We start from the raw sequence: 16,040 nt of genomic DNA, 5'->3' as shown, positions 1-16,040 counted from the left end.
TCCCCGTAGGCCTCACAATTTTCACGAAAATCAATATTTCCATTGTATACTACTTTTCAAAGTAGTAATTAAAGTGGAAAATTTTATGCTATGTTATATTTATATAGAAATATAAAAAATAGAATATTAGAATAATGAGTAACAATCCAAATACTCTTGAAAAGCTCAACCCACAAATAACAAACTGCATTGGCTAAAAAAAAAAAAAGGAACAAATAAGCATTCTATAGTTACTCCCTGTTAATCACCAACATGAATTCACTAACTATGAAATCCGTTGAATGAACTCGGGACCTTGCTGTACAAACTCGAATTCGCTATTCAAGAATGTCACAAATGCCTCTACAAAAAATGTAAAAATAAAAATATTCGTCCATTCGACTTAGTGAGGAAACCTAAAAAAAGTGGAAAATAAGTCGGAGAATCCAATGATCTAATTATAGAACATTGGCACGAAACAATACTTATCTGTATACATTGTAAAAAGATCATTAATAGTAGCGAGGAGAAGACGATGAAGGCTCTATGATATACACTATAGCACCAAGGCAACACCCAGGGTGAGCAGGGAGGGCCAAGTTAGAAGTTTTTAGAAATTACACAAACTTCAAATTTTTTTTCAGCAAGGAAGTGATGCCCTTTGCTCAGGGTCGCCAAATGGTTTTTTGGGCACAAAGGATACCTTCTTTGTTTTGTGCAAACGTCATCCGGATATCCCAGTGCAAGCTTCTAAGAATATCTTCGAGCGGATTGAGTATTTCTACCCTGTCCCTTATGATCACCCAACCACTCGGCCTTAACAGTCGATCCATCTCAACAACGATTGTTACTGTTTGCTTGCATCTGATAATGACAGCGAAAGGTAAAGCATAAAACATATTTTACAAACTCAGGTAAGAGAGCTTCTTATTGAATAATATGACATGTAATGACACAATAAGAAATAAGAGAAAAATCCTTCGGGTTTCAAAAACTTCAGAATCAAACACAAAAAGTGTTAAAAGAGATATGACAAACTATTTTTGAATTCAAAAAATTAATGATCATGGGACTGATATAAAGACAAGAGCCAGATTCAAGCATGATAAATGATATTTTGCATAGATGATAATCAGAATTCAAGTGAACTGCTGAATGAAGTTCGAAATTTTTGTCGCACCTGTTATTCTTAAGCCTTGAGAAGAGATGATCAGCATGCAGTAGGTCATAAGATCTTGGGTAAGAACCAAAAGATTCACACCAGTCATGGTAAACACCAATAAGGCCTCGCTCGAAAATAATTGGAAGTGTATTGGGTGCATGAACAGGAACAACATTCATAACCCAAATCTTCTCGTCTGAAAGCGCAGCAGCAAATCTGTTGTTGAAAATGAAAATTAAAAGTTTGAGATAGAATTTGGTAGACCAATTGTGTGGGGGTGGATTGACAATAGATTAAGCGCTTTGTGCACCTTGTTGCTCAGTGAAAACTCGGCTCAAGTCAGTTTTAAATGAGCTCAAGTAGCTCGACTATTGGATTGAATTAAGCTCGAGCACCCTTCGAACTATTTGAACTCCAGATATCATACTTATTTTGTAACTTTATAAATTTATTATTTTCACCCTTATTTTGTTCATTAAGTACCGTTCTTAAAATAAAATTAACCATGGCATTGTCCAACACTGAGCCCCGGATCGATAGATACACTGAAAATTGAGCTTTAGCTCGAGGAAACTGAAAAGTATCAAATGAAGCTCCAACTCGAAATTCACCACCATACAGAGTTTGAAAATGAGTTTGAGTGGTGAGTTTCTTCTTCTAGCCTAGTACGCCTAGGAGGCCATTGGAGCTCGATCCGTGAAATACATGCGGATACATCTAACAGCCTAGTTTGCTTACCCTCCACTTATTGCTTTCATGTCCATTACATTGCGGATGGCCGACCAGTCGATGCCCATTCCTGTAAGATAGGAATGGTTTACAATAGCTTTCCAGTGCTCACTGTCTGCAATCAATTTCTCTTGATCGTTCATCCATTCGGGAAATACATTAAGCCTGTTCGGCCATTCTGCAGGCCATTCTGTCCCACGTTGTTCGATTCCTTCAGGGATAGTGTGCAAGCAAGTTTTCAATGGAACATACCTGTATCAAGTACAATTCTTGCTCTCACATAAATAAAATCAGATTAGGCAAATAACAACATTATATGGATATTTTACAAATCAAATCTGACATCCTGAACGTGATACAAGTCTATTAGGTTGACCCGACTATGGTTCTCTACCAACCGTTAACAGAAACCGGAAAAGAAGACTTGTAGTTTAGTTCCAGTTTGTAGAAATAATTTCAGACTCTTAAAAATAAGAAACTTGAATCGGAACTGCGTATCTATCTTATGTTTTAAGGTCCCGAATATACCTAACAACTTAATTTGGATAAGTTTAAACTACTTGAATTATATCATTTAAATTCATGCTGAATTCTTTTATTTATTTTCATGAAATGAAATCAAAATATTCATCATGTTTTATAATGTAATTTTTCAATCATTAAATTTTGGTTAGTGTGATGACCTTCAAAATGCAACGTTAAATTTTGTTCTTAACCGTTGAAATAGTAAACAAGTAAATTCCAATTTAAATCTTTCAAGTCAAAAAATTTGGGAGAAATTTACAGAAAAATTAGAAATAGAGGGAAGGGCGAGGCCCTTAGCTGCCCGGCTCCGCCATTGATCAGTGCATTAGATCATCTCCATCACTCCCACCAAGTGCCGCGGATTGTAAACTTATTTTTCTCAATTTCGCATAAATGTATCTTATTTGAATGCATGGAAAATTTAGATGTCTGACAAGTGATCTAAGAAAAGCCATATATATGTAAGAATTGAGCTCGTGTGATTTACCAGGTAGCATCAGGGTTCTCATTTTCCTTGCATACAGCTGGAACTTTTTTCCTCCTCAGTTCATATATGTCGTTTGTTTCCGGTTTTTGATATATCTTGACACCTATGTCACTGACCTCGTCGGATTTATCAGCCAGGATATTCCAACAGATTGAGGATGTCAACGTGGACAAAGCTGGTAGAGGAGAAATTCGGAGGAATTTTACATCCTTGCATGGCGAGACACATGATAAACACAAGCTTGTAGAGATCACAAAAAAGCGCGAAACCATGTGTTTTTGGTATTTGGGACTAAAATTTCATCGACAAATTATGCAAAAGAAATCGCAATAAATTCATCAATTTCAGAAACAAGGAAAGCACAGCAACGAGGACTTGAGACATTCTCATCATGGGATGCAATGCAAATAAACTGTGGCATGCATTACAATGTGCCATAATAAGCTGAGCATGATAAAATAAAGTAGAAGAAAAGAACCTGTCACCTATTTTCGATTAAGAATCGACTGGTCGATCATGTAAGACTATAAAGCAAGAAATACAAGTGCTTGGATATTTTTTCCATTCAGATGGAGATATTGTTACGATCTAGCAAATTATGCAAGTAAAAATGAGAACCAGAAATGTAATATTGCATTGAGTTAATAAAGAAAACTCCCACAGTATTAAATCTCTCTGACAATCCCTCTCCCTAGCAGAATGCTAGTAACTCACTCAACAAGAATAATAACAAATATGATTCGAGCCTTTCCCCTTTTCCCCGCCTACAATACACGATTACAATCTTGGGCCGGGGCCTTTCATTCACATCAGCAATGGTGCCTAGTGATTCAGAGCTAATTGGACCAATTGGATCTGGATTCATAACAGATATTTTCAGCATGAAGCCGGTGACCTATCAATGCAAACAACAGCAGAAAACACAATTGCATTTATGAACTGGAAGAGTGAGCAAACCTTCTTCAGCTTCAATAGTGCTGTGCTTAGTAGACAAAATAAAATACCCTCCAGGCCTCAAAATCCGATTAATTTCTAGGATAAGCTTACCTCCTGAAATTCAAATGAGGTTATACTGTCCTGAATTTAGATATTAATATACGAAGAAAGATTACTATGGAAAAAGTTGAGGGTGATGGCACAAACCATTTGAATGCCACGAAATACTGCAATCACCACAATGAATTGTATCAAAGACTCCACTGGGAAAAGGAAGTCTCCGAGTTGCAAAAGGATTGATTAACGCAGGGAAACCACGTTCAAGGGCAACTTGAGTCAGGTCCACCAGGTCATCTTTCAACCCGAGTGTAAGTGTCAAAACATCCTTCTCAAGTAGAGAAGCTGCCAAGCTTGAATCCTGACAGCCTATATCTAATGCTATTCGTATGTTTTTTCCCCACTCAATGTCAGGTACCATCTATAAAGTCCACAAAATCCAACTGAACTTCAAATATGCAAACATGCCGTTATCCAAAGAATTGCAACCAAATCATCAAATATGACAAATTTGAGGTGGCAATTTGCCAAAAATATCAATATGGTTAACATTAGTTTTATTAAGTTCATATCTACTTTACTCTCAAGAATCTAGACATTTACTTCTTCGATAGTTTTGACCATTTCAATTTTTGCTAGCCACCTATAAGTCTATACATAGAGAGACACAATACAGACACACTTCAGAGCAGTGCAGACCAAAATGAACAGATTACCTCTTCTATGGATTCTAGGTAATGCTGAATTCCACCTTTGAAAACAGATTGATTCAACGGAAAAGTAAGATATTCTCCAGATTCCACCACCCAATCTTTGGACTTAATATATGATGCTAATTTCGGATGTGCCACATTTTTATATAATATCTGCAAGCAACACAGATTAGCTACATTCCATATATGTCCTACTCCTATACCATGTATGAACAATGTATACCTTCATTTTGCTTTCCGGCCAGTGCTCGGGCTCACCGTAACCGTCACGGGGAAGTGGAACGAGACACATAACAGCTGATCTAGGACAACTCCTCTCATGATGCCGATAACTCTGTATTTTTCCCGTACCACTTTCAATGTCGATGCAAGGAATGTAGTTATACTTGCTTCTAGTGTTGCATAATTTCCATGTATATCTTGCTTTAGGATCAAATAGAGGACCCAAATTCTTATTCTTCTTCTTCTTCACTGAACTTTCAATTTCTTCATCTAGATTTTCTTGATCCAAGTTTTCTGCATTAACCAAATCAGGATCTCCTTCCACCTCCTCGGTTTCAGTGCCATCACTCTCCAACTCTTCACCTTCTTTACCATTTCCTTCATCTTCCTCCTCTTTTGCCACCTCTTTCGCCTCAGATCCATCATTTTCTTCATTTTTCTCCTCGCCAGATCCTTTGGACGACTTACCCGCAGATTCCACCTTCTCCGGCCTCTCCTCAGGCTTCAACACCACAGACCCATTAACATTTTTCTTGTCTTTATCATCCAATCCAGACTTAAATCTCTGCTTGTCACTTTCTTGACTTTTTTTCGGTCCAGAATTGATCTGTGAATTACCCACCTTCCCAGCAGATACAGACACTGGCTCAACAATATCATCAAAGCTCTCCCTTCGAGAAGTAACAGAGAAATTTGAAAACGCAGACCATACGAACACAAAACACATGCCCAATATTACAACTACTGACAACTTCACGCAGAACCCATATGACTGGTACGAGCGTTTAACCTGGCGACCGAATCTTGCAATAGCCATCGCAATTCTACCCCCAAACCCAGAAATTTCCTTCCAAAAATACAAACTTTTGGATCAGATTCAGCTAAGACAAGTTAATAACCATCGAGACAAAGCATTAACTTGGCTGTAGAGTACTTGGGATGGTAATAATTAGCAGACAATGTAGTTCTAACTGCATAAAGTAAATACGAAGAAAGATCCAAGAAAATTTGTTCCGATTCATTAAATTAACTAAATGCTAAACTAAATCACTCTCAAACAAATGAAAAAATCCCAAGTCGGGATACTGCAAAACACTCTGTTTTCGTTGGTTGGTTATTACGAACTTTTTGAGAATCTCAGCTCAGATTATTGTAGTAAAAAATTCAAAGAATCACGGATTTGGTTTTGGTCCGATCATTACACTGATCACGGTAAACAACGAAGACATTTTATTCTAAAAAGTTTTTGGTCATAAAAATATAATCTTTTTGACAAAAAATAATAATTCTCTTCTTTTAATAAAAGAAAAATTCCATTCTAAAAAGTTTTTGGGCATAAAAATATAATCTTTTTGAAATATAATAAGTATTACTGCCATCTACTTGAATATATAACTCGTTAGTTCTTGAAAATATTTGGCTGTTCCCAGAGGAATTCGCACACGAAATCGAAAAAATATATTAATTTTTTTTATTCATCCTTGTAAATTTTGTAATAATATATTGAAATAAAGATATATACGTTGTAAATCTAGTTTGTTACTTGCGAGATATTTTTTAATCTAATTTTGATCAAATTTTTTAAAACAAATAGACAACGTCTATTTTTCCAATTTTTCTGTTATTTGTTCATATAAGAGGTAAGAATCAAACTAAAAGAATATAAAGAAATAACTGATTTGATAGGAAGTTTGTATTTTATGGGAGCGTTGAAATTATTTTCTTGACTCGCATAATTTAATTAATTATATATTGACAAGTTATTATCTAATAAAAAACTCAATAAAATAATCTAATTAATTATGGATTTCTAAAGTAATAAATAAATTGGTACGATACATCTTATGTGTAGAAACTGAACTTAATTAAGCTTTTTATGATGGGTCAAAGACTGCTAAGTTATATAAGGTTATGGTCCCCAAGACATAGAGAATAACACGGAATATATACGTCACACATATTCTAGATCTCTCTCATTCTCTCATCTAAGGCAAGAATAAGATGGTCGATTCTCTATTGTCTTGGAAGATCCATAACTCCAACGCTAGATCAATTAATGGATTCTGGTATGTGTTTACTTTTATTTATGTTTCTGATAATTCGACATAAATTTTTGGTGTGTTCTGATATATTGATTTAATCACATGATTTAGAGATTTATTTTATTAAATCTCCAACATTGAGATCATTTATTCGAATTGTATTTTGTTTTTTTTTTAAAAAAAAGCTAAAGCATTACGGTTCGATTACTCTTTCAGAAGGGACAATTATTGCACCAAACAATCTCTCTCCAAATAATTTCACTCCTTGCAATCAATGAGAATCGAACCCGTGACTTTGGCTCTGATATCATTTGTAGGACCGAGGTAAAGCGACAAGAGCTCGGTCCTATATATTCGGTATATATAAATATGATTCCATACTGAACCCGAAATATGCATCACACCTCTATGAAAGCAGACTAGATGCTAAGAAAAGAGGATTTGTCTCGACCGGAAACATGGAGAGCATGTTGACAAATTCGTTAAAAGGTGCAATATGTAACCAACCTCAATTTAACCAATTCTCCAATCTTTTTTTGTTGAGCATCATCATTTCCAAAGATGGCTGAGGATTCTGTGGAATTTCCTCGGCGATCAGGCGATCCGCTCCTTGAATGTTCGTCTGCAACTGATTTACCATGTTCTGTAATGAACCTTCGCCAGCATCTCCGTGATCCCTTGTGCTCTGGGCGTTCTCCCCTATGTTGAGAACTTCCTTCCTTCACCCTTATCCAAGTCCCCTTTATTTGGCATGGATGCCTGGTGTCACGATGGTTTTTTTAAAAAACTCTAGTTAACTATTATCAAGTGTATTTCAAGTACACTTCAGAAAGTCATTTTCATTAAAGAAAAAATAGTTGATCAGGTTTATTTTACAAATTTCTTCTGTCACGACGACACCAAGTTGCAAATGATGGATAAAACCCGACCCTAACCTAAATTCCGGGAATCTTTTAACTAACTGTTAGTTCTAGCTTCCTTGGAAATACGAGGTGGGAAAACTATGTGTTTGTTTTAAGAAATGCGTCAAAGCTTGGTCCTGCCAATGGAAGAAGAAAAACTTTGATCGATCAGGTAGTGGGCCGGAGACTAATACACTAATGGGCGGATAAAGAAGGTAACTTGATCCATCAGGGAAACATATAAATATGTGAAGGATACAAGGGCAAGAGAGACCCAACCCAACAATCTCACAGATCACAAGAGTCCGAGAGAAAAGAAATACAAGGAAGCGTGGAAGGATTAGTGAGAATCAACAGATAAAAGCTTGATTGTGAGTTCTTATGTGTAAAGTATTGCTTGTATTGTAACTCTTCTATTCTTGATCGTTGAATAAAAAAGGCGGCTATTTTTTTCCCTGTGGACGTAGGCTGTGAACCAGCCGAACCACGTAACCTTCGCAAGCCTGTGTTATTTTCTTTTGCGTGAATAAGAAAACGAAAATCATTGAAGCACATAATACAACAAGTGGCACCGTTCGTGGGTATCGAATACGGAATCGCATAGGGATCAATGGGATCGTTGAAGAGTGACATTGAAAAATTTACCGGTAAGAATGATTTCTCTCTTTGGATGGTTGAAGCTCTCAAGAAAAGGGAAGAGATGTTAAGCACCATCAAAGACAATGATGAAATTCTGGAAAAGGCACACAGTGCAATAACTTCGAGAAGTGGTGAGAGAGAAATCTGCAGCGGCTGTTTGGGTGAAGCTAGAAAGTCTATACATGACCAAGTCATTGGCGAATCGACTATATATGAAACGACGACTCTATTCATTCAAGATACACAAGGACTCAAATCTTGAAGATCAGATTGAAGGGTAAAAAAAATTGTAGATGATATTGAGAACATTGAGGTAAAGCTCGAGGATGAAGATAAGGCTCTGATATTCTTGAATGCCCTCCCAAGATCGTATGAAAACTTTCGAGATGCAATGTTGTACGGGAGAAAACAAACGATCACCCTCAAAGAAGTTCAACCTACTTTAAAATCGAAAGAGTTACAGAAAAGGATTCAATCCAATGGTGAGAAACATGCTGAAAGTTTATATGTAAGAGGAAGAATCGTGCAACGAGCATCAAGAAACTTCAAGAATAGACCAAGATCTTCAAGCCATGGGAAACTTAAATGCTTCATATGCCATAAGGAGGGTCATTTCAAAAGAAATTTCCCCGAAAAGACAGAGAAGGAACCTGATAAATCTGCAGATGCAGGGGAAATATCAATTGCTTATGATGGCTATGAATCCGCAGAGGTACTGGCAGTCACGAATCAAGACTCAAGTGATGGATGGATATTAGACTCTGGTTTTTCATTCCACATGTGTCTGATAAAATCCTAGTTTGAAGATCTTCAAGAATCTGAAGATTATTTGGTTCTCCTGAGAAACAATAAGGCCTGCAGAATCAAAGGAACAGGCTTGAAACGAATTACTATGGGGTGGTCAGGCTTCTCAAACACGTGAGATACGTGCCCAAATCAAAGAGAAAATTAATATCTCTAGGCACCCTTGATTCAAGTGGATATACATTTAAATCTAAGAATTGACATATGAAGGTACTAAAGGGGTCTATGGTGGTCATGAAAGATGTCAAATCAAACCCACTGTACTTTCTCCTAGGTGACACAATAGTTGGTGGGTCTGTTGTAGCAAAAGGAAACCAGGATAAAACCAAGATTTGGCATTTACGTCTAGGCCATGTAAGCGAAAATGGATTAGTGGGATTGGCCAAACAAAATCTTCTATGTAGAGATAAAATATATGAGCTTGACTTCTGTGGACAATGTCCTTGGTATATCAAAAAAGTGAAGTTCACTCAAGCCAAGCATACGACCACTAACCCCTAGAGTACATACACTCTGATCTATGGGGACCCTCGAAAATAGAAACTCATGGGGATGGCAAGTATTTCATGTTAATAACTGACGACTACCCGAAGAGAGTTTGGATTTTTATCTTGAAATCCAAAGAGGAGGCAGCAACCAAGTTTCAAGAATGGCTTCAGAAGGTTGAGAATAAATGTGACAGAAAGGTGAAACACTTAAGGACCGATAATTGACTAGATTACCTATAAGATAAATTCATTGAACTATGCAAGAGGCATTATGAAACATAGAACCGTGGCAGGGACTCCCCAAAAAAATGTGTTGGCGGAAAGGATGAATGTCATCTTATTGGAGAGGGTGAGATGTATGATCATTAATGCTGGTCTACCAAAGCCATTTTGGGGTGAAACTTTATCAACAACAAGATATCTAGTGAATAGATGTCCTTCAAGAGCCATTAACTTCAAGACCCCTATAGATCTTTGGAGTGGTAAACCAGCCGACTACTCGAATTTGAGGATATTCGGGTGTTTAGCCTATGATCACGTTAAACAAGATAAACTATAACCAAGAGATCTAAGGTGCATCTTCATTGGATACCCTGAGGGAGTGAAGGGATACAAAGTATGGAACCTTGAAAGAAAAGAGCCAAGGTGTTTTAATACAAGAGATGTAGTCTTTGATTATTCAAGATGGGATACACTCTTAAGGAAGGCTGCTCAAGGGTTGATGAAATGGGAAACATGGAAATACAAGTCAAGGTGGAGTTACTAGGAAAAAGTAAAACACGAGATAATGAGGAAACCAATGATAAAAGGACCCACAAGAACGATGAAACAGAAACTGATCATCAAGTCCAAGAAAAAAATTCATATAACCTGGTACAATATAGAGAGAAGCGGGAAATCAGGCCACCTCAGAGATACGGACATGCAGATCTAATCTAGTATGCACTAAATGTTGCTGAACTAGTGGAACAATTAGAATATTCCTCATACAAATATGCAATAGCCAGCAAAGAGAAAGATAGATGGATTGAAGCAATGAATTAAGAAATAGATTCATTTATAAAGAACAACATCTGGAAGCTTGTAGAGAAACCAAAAGAAAGAAAAACACTTGGGTGTAAATGGATTTACAAGCTACAGGAAACAACTCCAGGAATTGAGAAGGTAAAATACAAAGAGAGACTAGTTGCAAAGGGATATGCTCAACTAGAAGGGATAGACTTCAACGAAGTGTGTTCACCGATGGTTAAACATTGCTCAATAAGACTTATACTGGCCCTAGTCACACGACTCAATCTTGAGTTGGAACAACTCGACGTAAATACCGCATTTCTACATGGTGATCTCGAGGAGACCATTTTTATGGACCAACCGAATGGATATGTCAAACCATAAAATCAGAATAAAGTGTGCCTATTGAAGAAATCATTGTGTGACTTAAGCAAAGCCCATACGTGGGATGGATATAACCAGGAATCGAAGAATAAGACTTTAAGCCTAAGCCAAGGTGCATATATGAGGAAGGTCATAATGAGGTTTAATATGCAGAACTCAAAGACAATCACCAATCCTATTGGGCATCACCTAAAGCTCTCAAACGAGCAGTCGCCTAAGGATGAAAAAGAAAAAAAGGAAATGCAATACATACCTTATGCTAGTGGTGTTGGGAGTATCATGTATGGCATGGTATGTAATCGCCCGGACTTAGCCTATGCCATAAATGTAATCTCTAGGTTTATGGCTAACCTTGGATCTTCGCATTGGGAAGCATTAAATTGGACATTTAGATACTTGCAAGGTGCAAAAAATGTGGGATTAGAATTCAAGAAACAAAAGGAAGACTCAAGTCCAGTGATAGGATACGTAGATGCCGACTATGCAAGAAACTTAGACACGAAAAAGTCAAGAACATGCTACATATTCATGGTAATGGGAATGCGATCAGTTGGAAGGCTACTCTGTAGTCGATGGTGACACTTTCCACAATAGAAGCTGGATTTATAGCAGTTTCAGAGGCAGTCAAAGAAACAATATGGCTAAATGGAATTACATCTGAGCTTGGTTTAAAACAAGAACAAGTGAAAGTTCATTATGATAATCAAAGTGCCATACACTTGGCAAAACATCAAGTGTATCATGAGAGGTCTAAGCATATAGATCTTAAGTTACATTTCGTGAGGGATGTGACATCAAAAGGCGAGGTGACACTTGAGAAAATATCCACGGAACATAACCCGACAAATATGTTAACAAAAGCATTGCCGCAAGCACTGCCTGAATTTGGTTAATGCAGTGGACGTGGAATAGTTCAAGCCCGATTGGAAAAGGAGCCAACCTTGGAGACAAGGTGGAGATTGTTAAGAAATGTCTCAAAGCTTGGTCTTGTCAATGGAAGAAGAACTTTGATCGATCAGTTAGTGGGCCGGAGAATACACTAATGGGCCGATAGAGAAGGTAACTTGATCCATCAGGGAAACATTTAAACATGTGGAGGATACAAGGGCAAGAGACACCCAACCCAACAATATCACATAGATCACAAGAGTCCGAGAGAAAAGAAATACAAGGAAGCGCGGAAGAACCAGAGAGAATCAAGGGAGAAAAGCTTGATTGTGAGTTCTTATGTGTAAAATATTGCTTGTATTGTAACTCGCATCTTCTTGATCATTGAATAAACAAGGCGGCTATCTTTTTTCCCATGGACGTAGGCTGTGAACCAGCCAAATAACCTTCATGAGCCTGTGTTATTTTCTATTGTGTGAATAAGAAAACGGAAATCATTGAAGTTCATAATACAACCGTTTGAACAAGGAAATCGATTCGCATTTTGAATTAAAATAAACATCTTTACAACCAAAAGAAACTAGAATACAGCTGAAAACTTGCTACTAAACACTGGAAATTTACGAAGGAACAGGAAATCAAAAAACGAAAGTTGTTAAATTTTGTAGAGAATTGTTGATAAGTTATCTGACCCTTTTGGGATGGTACTTTATTTATTTGGGTGAAACAATGTGTAAGAACATTAATTATAAGTTACTTTCAGAAATAATCGGTTTTTGGTGTATAAAATTATAAAAACCTTAAAATTGAACCAACTGTTTTATATACTAGTAGGTCGTGACACACGCGATGCATATGATCCATAAAAATGAAAAGTAAACGTTTTTTTTAAAAAAAAATTATCAATTTTTAAAAATGAAATGATAGGAGAAAAAGATATGATGAAAATAGATTTGTAAAATATGAAATCGAATGGATAAATGATATTTTTTGGAATTATAAAACAAGCTACACCAATGTAACAAAAGTTGGTGTTTGGTGGTAAGTATAAGGTGTTTAAGTTTAATTATCAATATTGATTATATATATGCTAAGATAACTAAATAAACTAAGTCATCCCCAAGATTTTCCTTAGAGGAGTTGATTGATTGGTCTTTAGTATTATTCGCCTACAATAGATCAACAATTGCTATAAGAAATTAAGAATCAGAACTATATATTTTGTTGTATAGTCGATTTTGACATGTAAAACAACTAAAATCATTATATTCAATTGTGGGTGATTATATTTGTTTTGAATTGCTCATTTTTATTTAATAATGAAATATATTATATTTTTAGAGTAACCAATTAAATATAATTCCAAATTATGGGTCATGACCAAATGAGTTTCTAAAATCAAATTGATTTCCTTTTAGGTATCAAACCAAAAAATATATATATATGTAGTCTATTTTTTCTCACAAATATATATACTATTAATGTTCTATATCAGCTGGCATTGAAAAGCTTATGAAGATGAAATTGAGTGCTTGCAAAGAAATTGATTAATCAATGAGTGGGAGGCATCTAACATCTTTGCACATTTCAAGGGACATATCGTCTCAAATATGATATACTGCGGCGACAATGTAGACGCCTCTTTGCTTCTGCCATTGCTGCTGTTCTCTTATCAATACTGTGGAGACAAATCAGTTTGAAACTCTCTTGGATGCTGACAAATCCAAACGGAAAGAAAGGCATTCAATACGAAACCGGACGAAACACTGAGAAGTACGTCCCTAGTAACACCCATTATTTGATGTGTGAGAAATTTTGTGGTTTCTACACTTGAATGTATATGGAACCTGCTAGTCTAATGGAGTTTGGTGTGTAATGAGTATCTATCCCATTCTAACATAAACTAGATCAAGACATGGTTTGTGGGGGGGACTTATCTTCTGTAGTGTGCAACATCAGTAACATCCAATGAAGCAGACCCTTGTAGATCACATGCACGATGCTCACACTCTAGCTTCCCCCATCGTGCATCAACTCGTTCACATGGAAAAGTAAGTTTGCCTAGGCTGTTGAAACAAGAATAAGGAGCGTAGCTCTGTAAGCAAGAACACGTAAACAAACTTTGCAAGGCAGTTTAAGAATACTGAATCAATTTGTTGGTTTCAGCTTCCCACAGGTGCTTTCTGTTAAATGAAGCAAGCAAAGTGTAAAAGATTGTGTTATGCATTCAGTACCTTCGATTAACAACATTATGCACGTGGCATAACCAGTGAGAGAATTCTTCATGAGAACTCGCCTGAACCGGAGTTGCTCTGCATAATATTTGAAGTCCAAAAATGTCTATTATGAGGAAATAAGAATTATCTATCATTTGGAAGCATTTAAGATCATCTAAAATACGAAGTAAGGAGAACCAAAGTATTATAAACCAATTTACGTTGCTATTAACATCTAAATTCTTAGTGTCCGAAACAGCTATTGTTCCTATATCATAAAGTTAATTGTTTGTGGTAGATTAAAAACAAACATCTTTTCAGAGTCAGAGGCAGAGGATGTGTTTGATTGGCCTTTCATTTCTTTCATCTCAAAATTTATGAAAATTGTGATCCAGGTTGTTTTCCGAATTTTTATAATGGTATTTGCAAATTGTTATAAAAGTTGATAAGATAGATAGTACATCAACTCTTGATGGTTATTGGAAAAGGTAGAGTGAAGAAAGATAGATTGAATAATATTGTGTTATAAAAAGGCGTATTACATTGAGTTTAAACAAGTGAATTATTTTTTAAAAAAAAAACACTGAAGATGGTAAAAAATATTCAAAAAAATGATACATTGAGATGAAAAACGCCGTTGCAAGAAATGAAAGCAAACTTATAGCACTGGAGAATCAAAAAGATGATACTTACATTAATACCTCTCTGAAGTGATCTGCGCATTCCTTGCAAGGATACATCCGAGACAAAATGGCCATCTACATAAAACATAATACATTGGTTTTCAAGCGCTTAATCACATCCCATCTGCTTTCAACGGCAACTGCTTTATAACAACAGCATAAACTATTTAAGTCCACAAAAAGATGAACTCCATGTAGTTTCTTCAATTTGATATTTAAAAGGAGTCAATTGGCGTAGATCATAAATAAAAACAGAGAAAAATGATCATACCAGCTCTTTTACATCCTTCTTCTGTTGCCTGGTGGGCTTTTCCGGATACTGGCCAAAAAAAAATTAAAAAATCATTTCAGCATGTAAAGTTATCAGTGCTCGGGGTAATATCTTGAATGCCAAATGCGGGAGTCTAAAATCATTTAACCTTTAAGAAAATGGAAGCACAGACATATACCAAATTGAATTTGTCTAATCCTAGAAAACTACTAACCAAAAGGTTCAATATTAAACAATGTAAAAAGTTGAAAAACTGTATAAGAAGGAAGAAATACATAGTGTAAAAGACCTGAGCAGCAAGAGTGTGAAGAAAGGTCCAAGTGGCTCTTCCAAGATCCTCTTTTGTTGTAGGCCCGGAAGATTTTTGCTGAAAAATTATTTAGGAAACAAGAAATGACAAACGTTTCCATATGAAGCAATGTGCAATTAGCATGGTACCGAACGAAGCATATCCCATCACAAATCAATAGAATTCGGCGAAGCAAAATCACATAAACCATGAAAGCACTCTTAAACAAAAAAGATGTCAACCTAATTCCAGTTCGAGCTTTTATCGAACAGTTAACATGCACTTAACAACGCACCGTCCAACCCGACAAAAACAAAACCAGAAGTCATGCAGGCCATGGCAGAGGTAAATTTGTAAAGAAAAGTGAAAAGGGGTTCACCTTCTGAAGAATTTCAGGCTGAAAAACACCGACAGATTGTGAGGAGAGAGATGTAAGAGAGCTGTCCTTGTGGGCCGAAGCTGGAGACTGATCCGAGCGTAGAATAAATCTAGCGAGTTGGGTTTGAACACATCGTGAAATGCCGTCGAATGCTTGGAGGAGATGCTGCACTAGATTCTCGGACATTGTGCAGCAGCGAATGCCGAATGTTCTTCCAACGGTAGATAACAAGAT

The 16,040-nt window shown here is 36.4% G+C and overlaps 2 protein-coding genes across 2 annotated transcripts; both read right to left on the bottom strand.

Moving 5' to 3' along the window:
* Nucleotides 1–354: 354 nt before the first annotated feature.
* On the bottom strand, nucleotides 355–6,032 carry LOC142520140 (putative methyltransferase PMT28). The gene is made up of 8 exons (XM_075623140.1): nucleotides 4,812–6,032; nucleotides 4,592–4,741; nucleotides 4,026–4,296; nucleotides 3,840–3,932; nucleotides 2,883–3,057; nucleotides 1,880–2,122; nucleotides 1,160–1,357; nucleotides 355–843 (listed from the first exon to the last, which is right to left on the bottom strand). Exons 1-8 carry the CDS (start codon nucleotides 5,625–5,627, stop codon nucleotides 645–647), a joined length of 2,145 nt encoding a protein of 714 aa, XP_075479255.1. The 5' UTR covers nucleotides 5,628–6,032; the 3' UTR covers nucleotides 355–644.
* Nucleotides 6,033–13,492: 7,460 nt separating this feature from the next.
* Nucleotides 13,493–16,040, bottom strand: LOC142521393 (FAD-linked sulfhydryl oxidase ERV1). The gene is made up of 6 exons (XM_075624598.1): nucleotides 15,807–16,040; nucleotides 15,428–15,505; nucleotides 15,139–15,186; nucleotides 14,878–14,942; nucleotides 14,203–14,280; nucleotides 13,493–14,034 (listed from the first exon to the last, which is right to left on the bottom strand). The coding sequence occupies exons 1-6, from the start codon at nucleotides 15,990–15,992 to the stop codon at nucleotides 13,902–13,904; spliced, it is 588 nt and encodes a 195-aa protein (XP_075480713.1). The 5' UTR covers nucleotides 15,993–16,040; the 3' UTR covers nucleotides 13,493–13,901.

This window comes from Primulina tabacum, chromosome 12, assembly GCF_025594145.1.
Source record: "Primulina tabacum isolate GXHZ01 chromosome 12, ASM2559414v2, whole genome shotgun sequence".
NCBI classification, from domain to species: Eukaryota; Viridiplantae; Streptophyta; class Magnoliopsida; order Lamiales; family Gesneriaceae; genus Primulina; species Primulina tabacum.
The sequence above is the reverse complement of the archived record's forward strand: the minus strand, read 5'-3'. Positions and strand labels throughout refer to the sequence as shown.

What these genes read in the sequence shown, in the direction of transcription:
- LOC142520140 (XM_075623140.1), bottom strand. Translation starts at nt 5,627, where the DNA reads ATGGCTATTGCAAGATTCGGTCGCCAGGTTAAACGCTCGTACCAGTCA. An exon ending in ATGAAAGCAATAAGTGGAGG is followed by an intron (nt 1,358 to 1,879) that starts GTAAGCAAACTA and finishes TTTCAACAACAG; the next exon opens with ATTTGCTGCTGCGCTTTCAG. An exon ending in TCAAGGCTTAAGAATAACAG is followed by an intron (nt 844 to 1,159) that starts GTGCGACAAAAA and finishes TGTCATTATCAG; the next exon opens with ATGCAAGCAAACAGTAACAA.
- LOC142521393 (XM_075624598.1), bottom strand. Translation starts at nt 15,992, where the DNA reads ATGTCCGAGAATCTAGTGCAGCATCTCCTCCAAGCATTCGACGGCATT. An exon ending in AGCCTGAAATTCTTCAGAAG is followed by an intron (nt 15,506 to 15,806) that starts GTGAACCCCTTT and finishes ATAATTTTTCAG; the next exon opens with CAAAAATCTTCCGGGCCTAC. An exon ending in CATAATGTTGTTAATCGAAG is followed by an intron (nt 14,035 to 14,202) that starts GTACTGAATGCA and finishes TTGTTTCAACAG; the next exon opens with CCTAGGCAAACTTACTTTTC.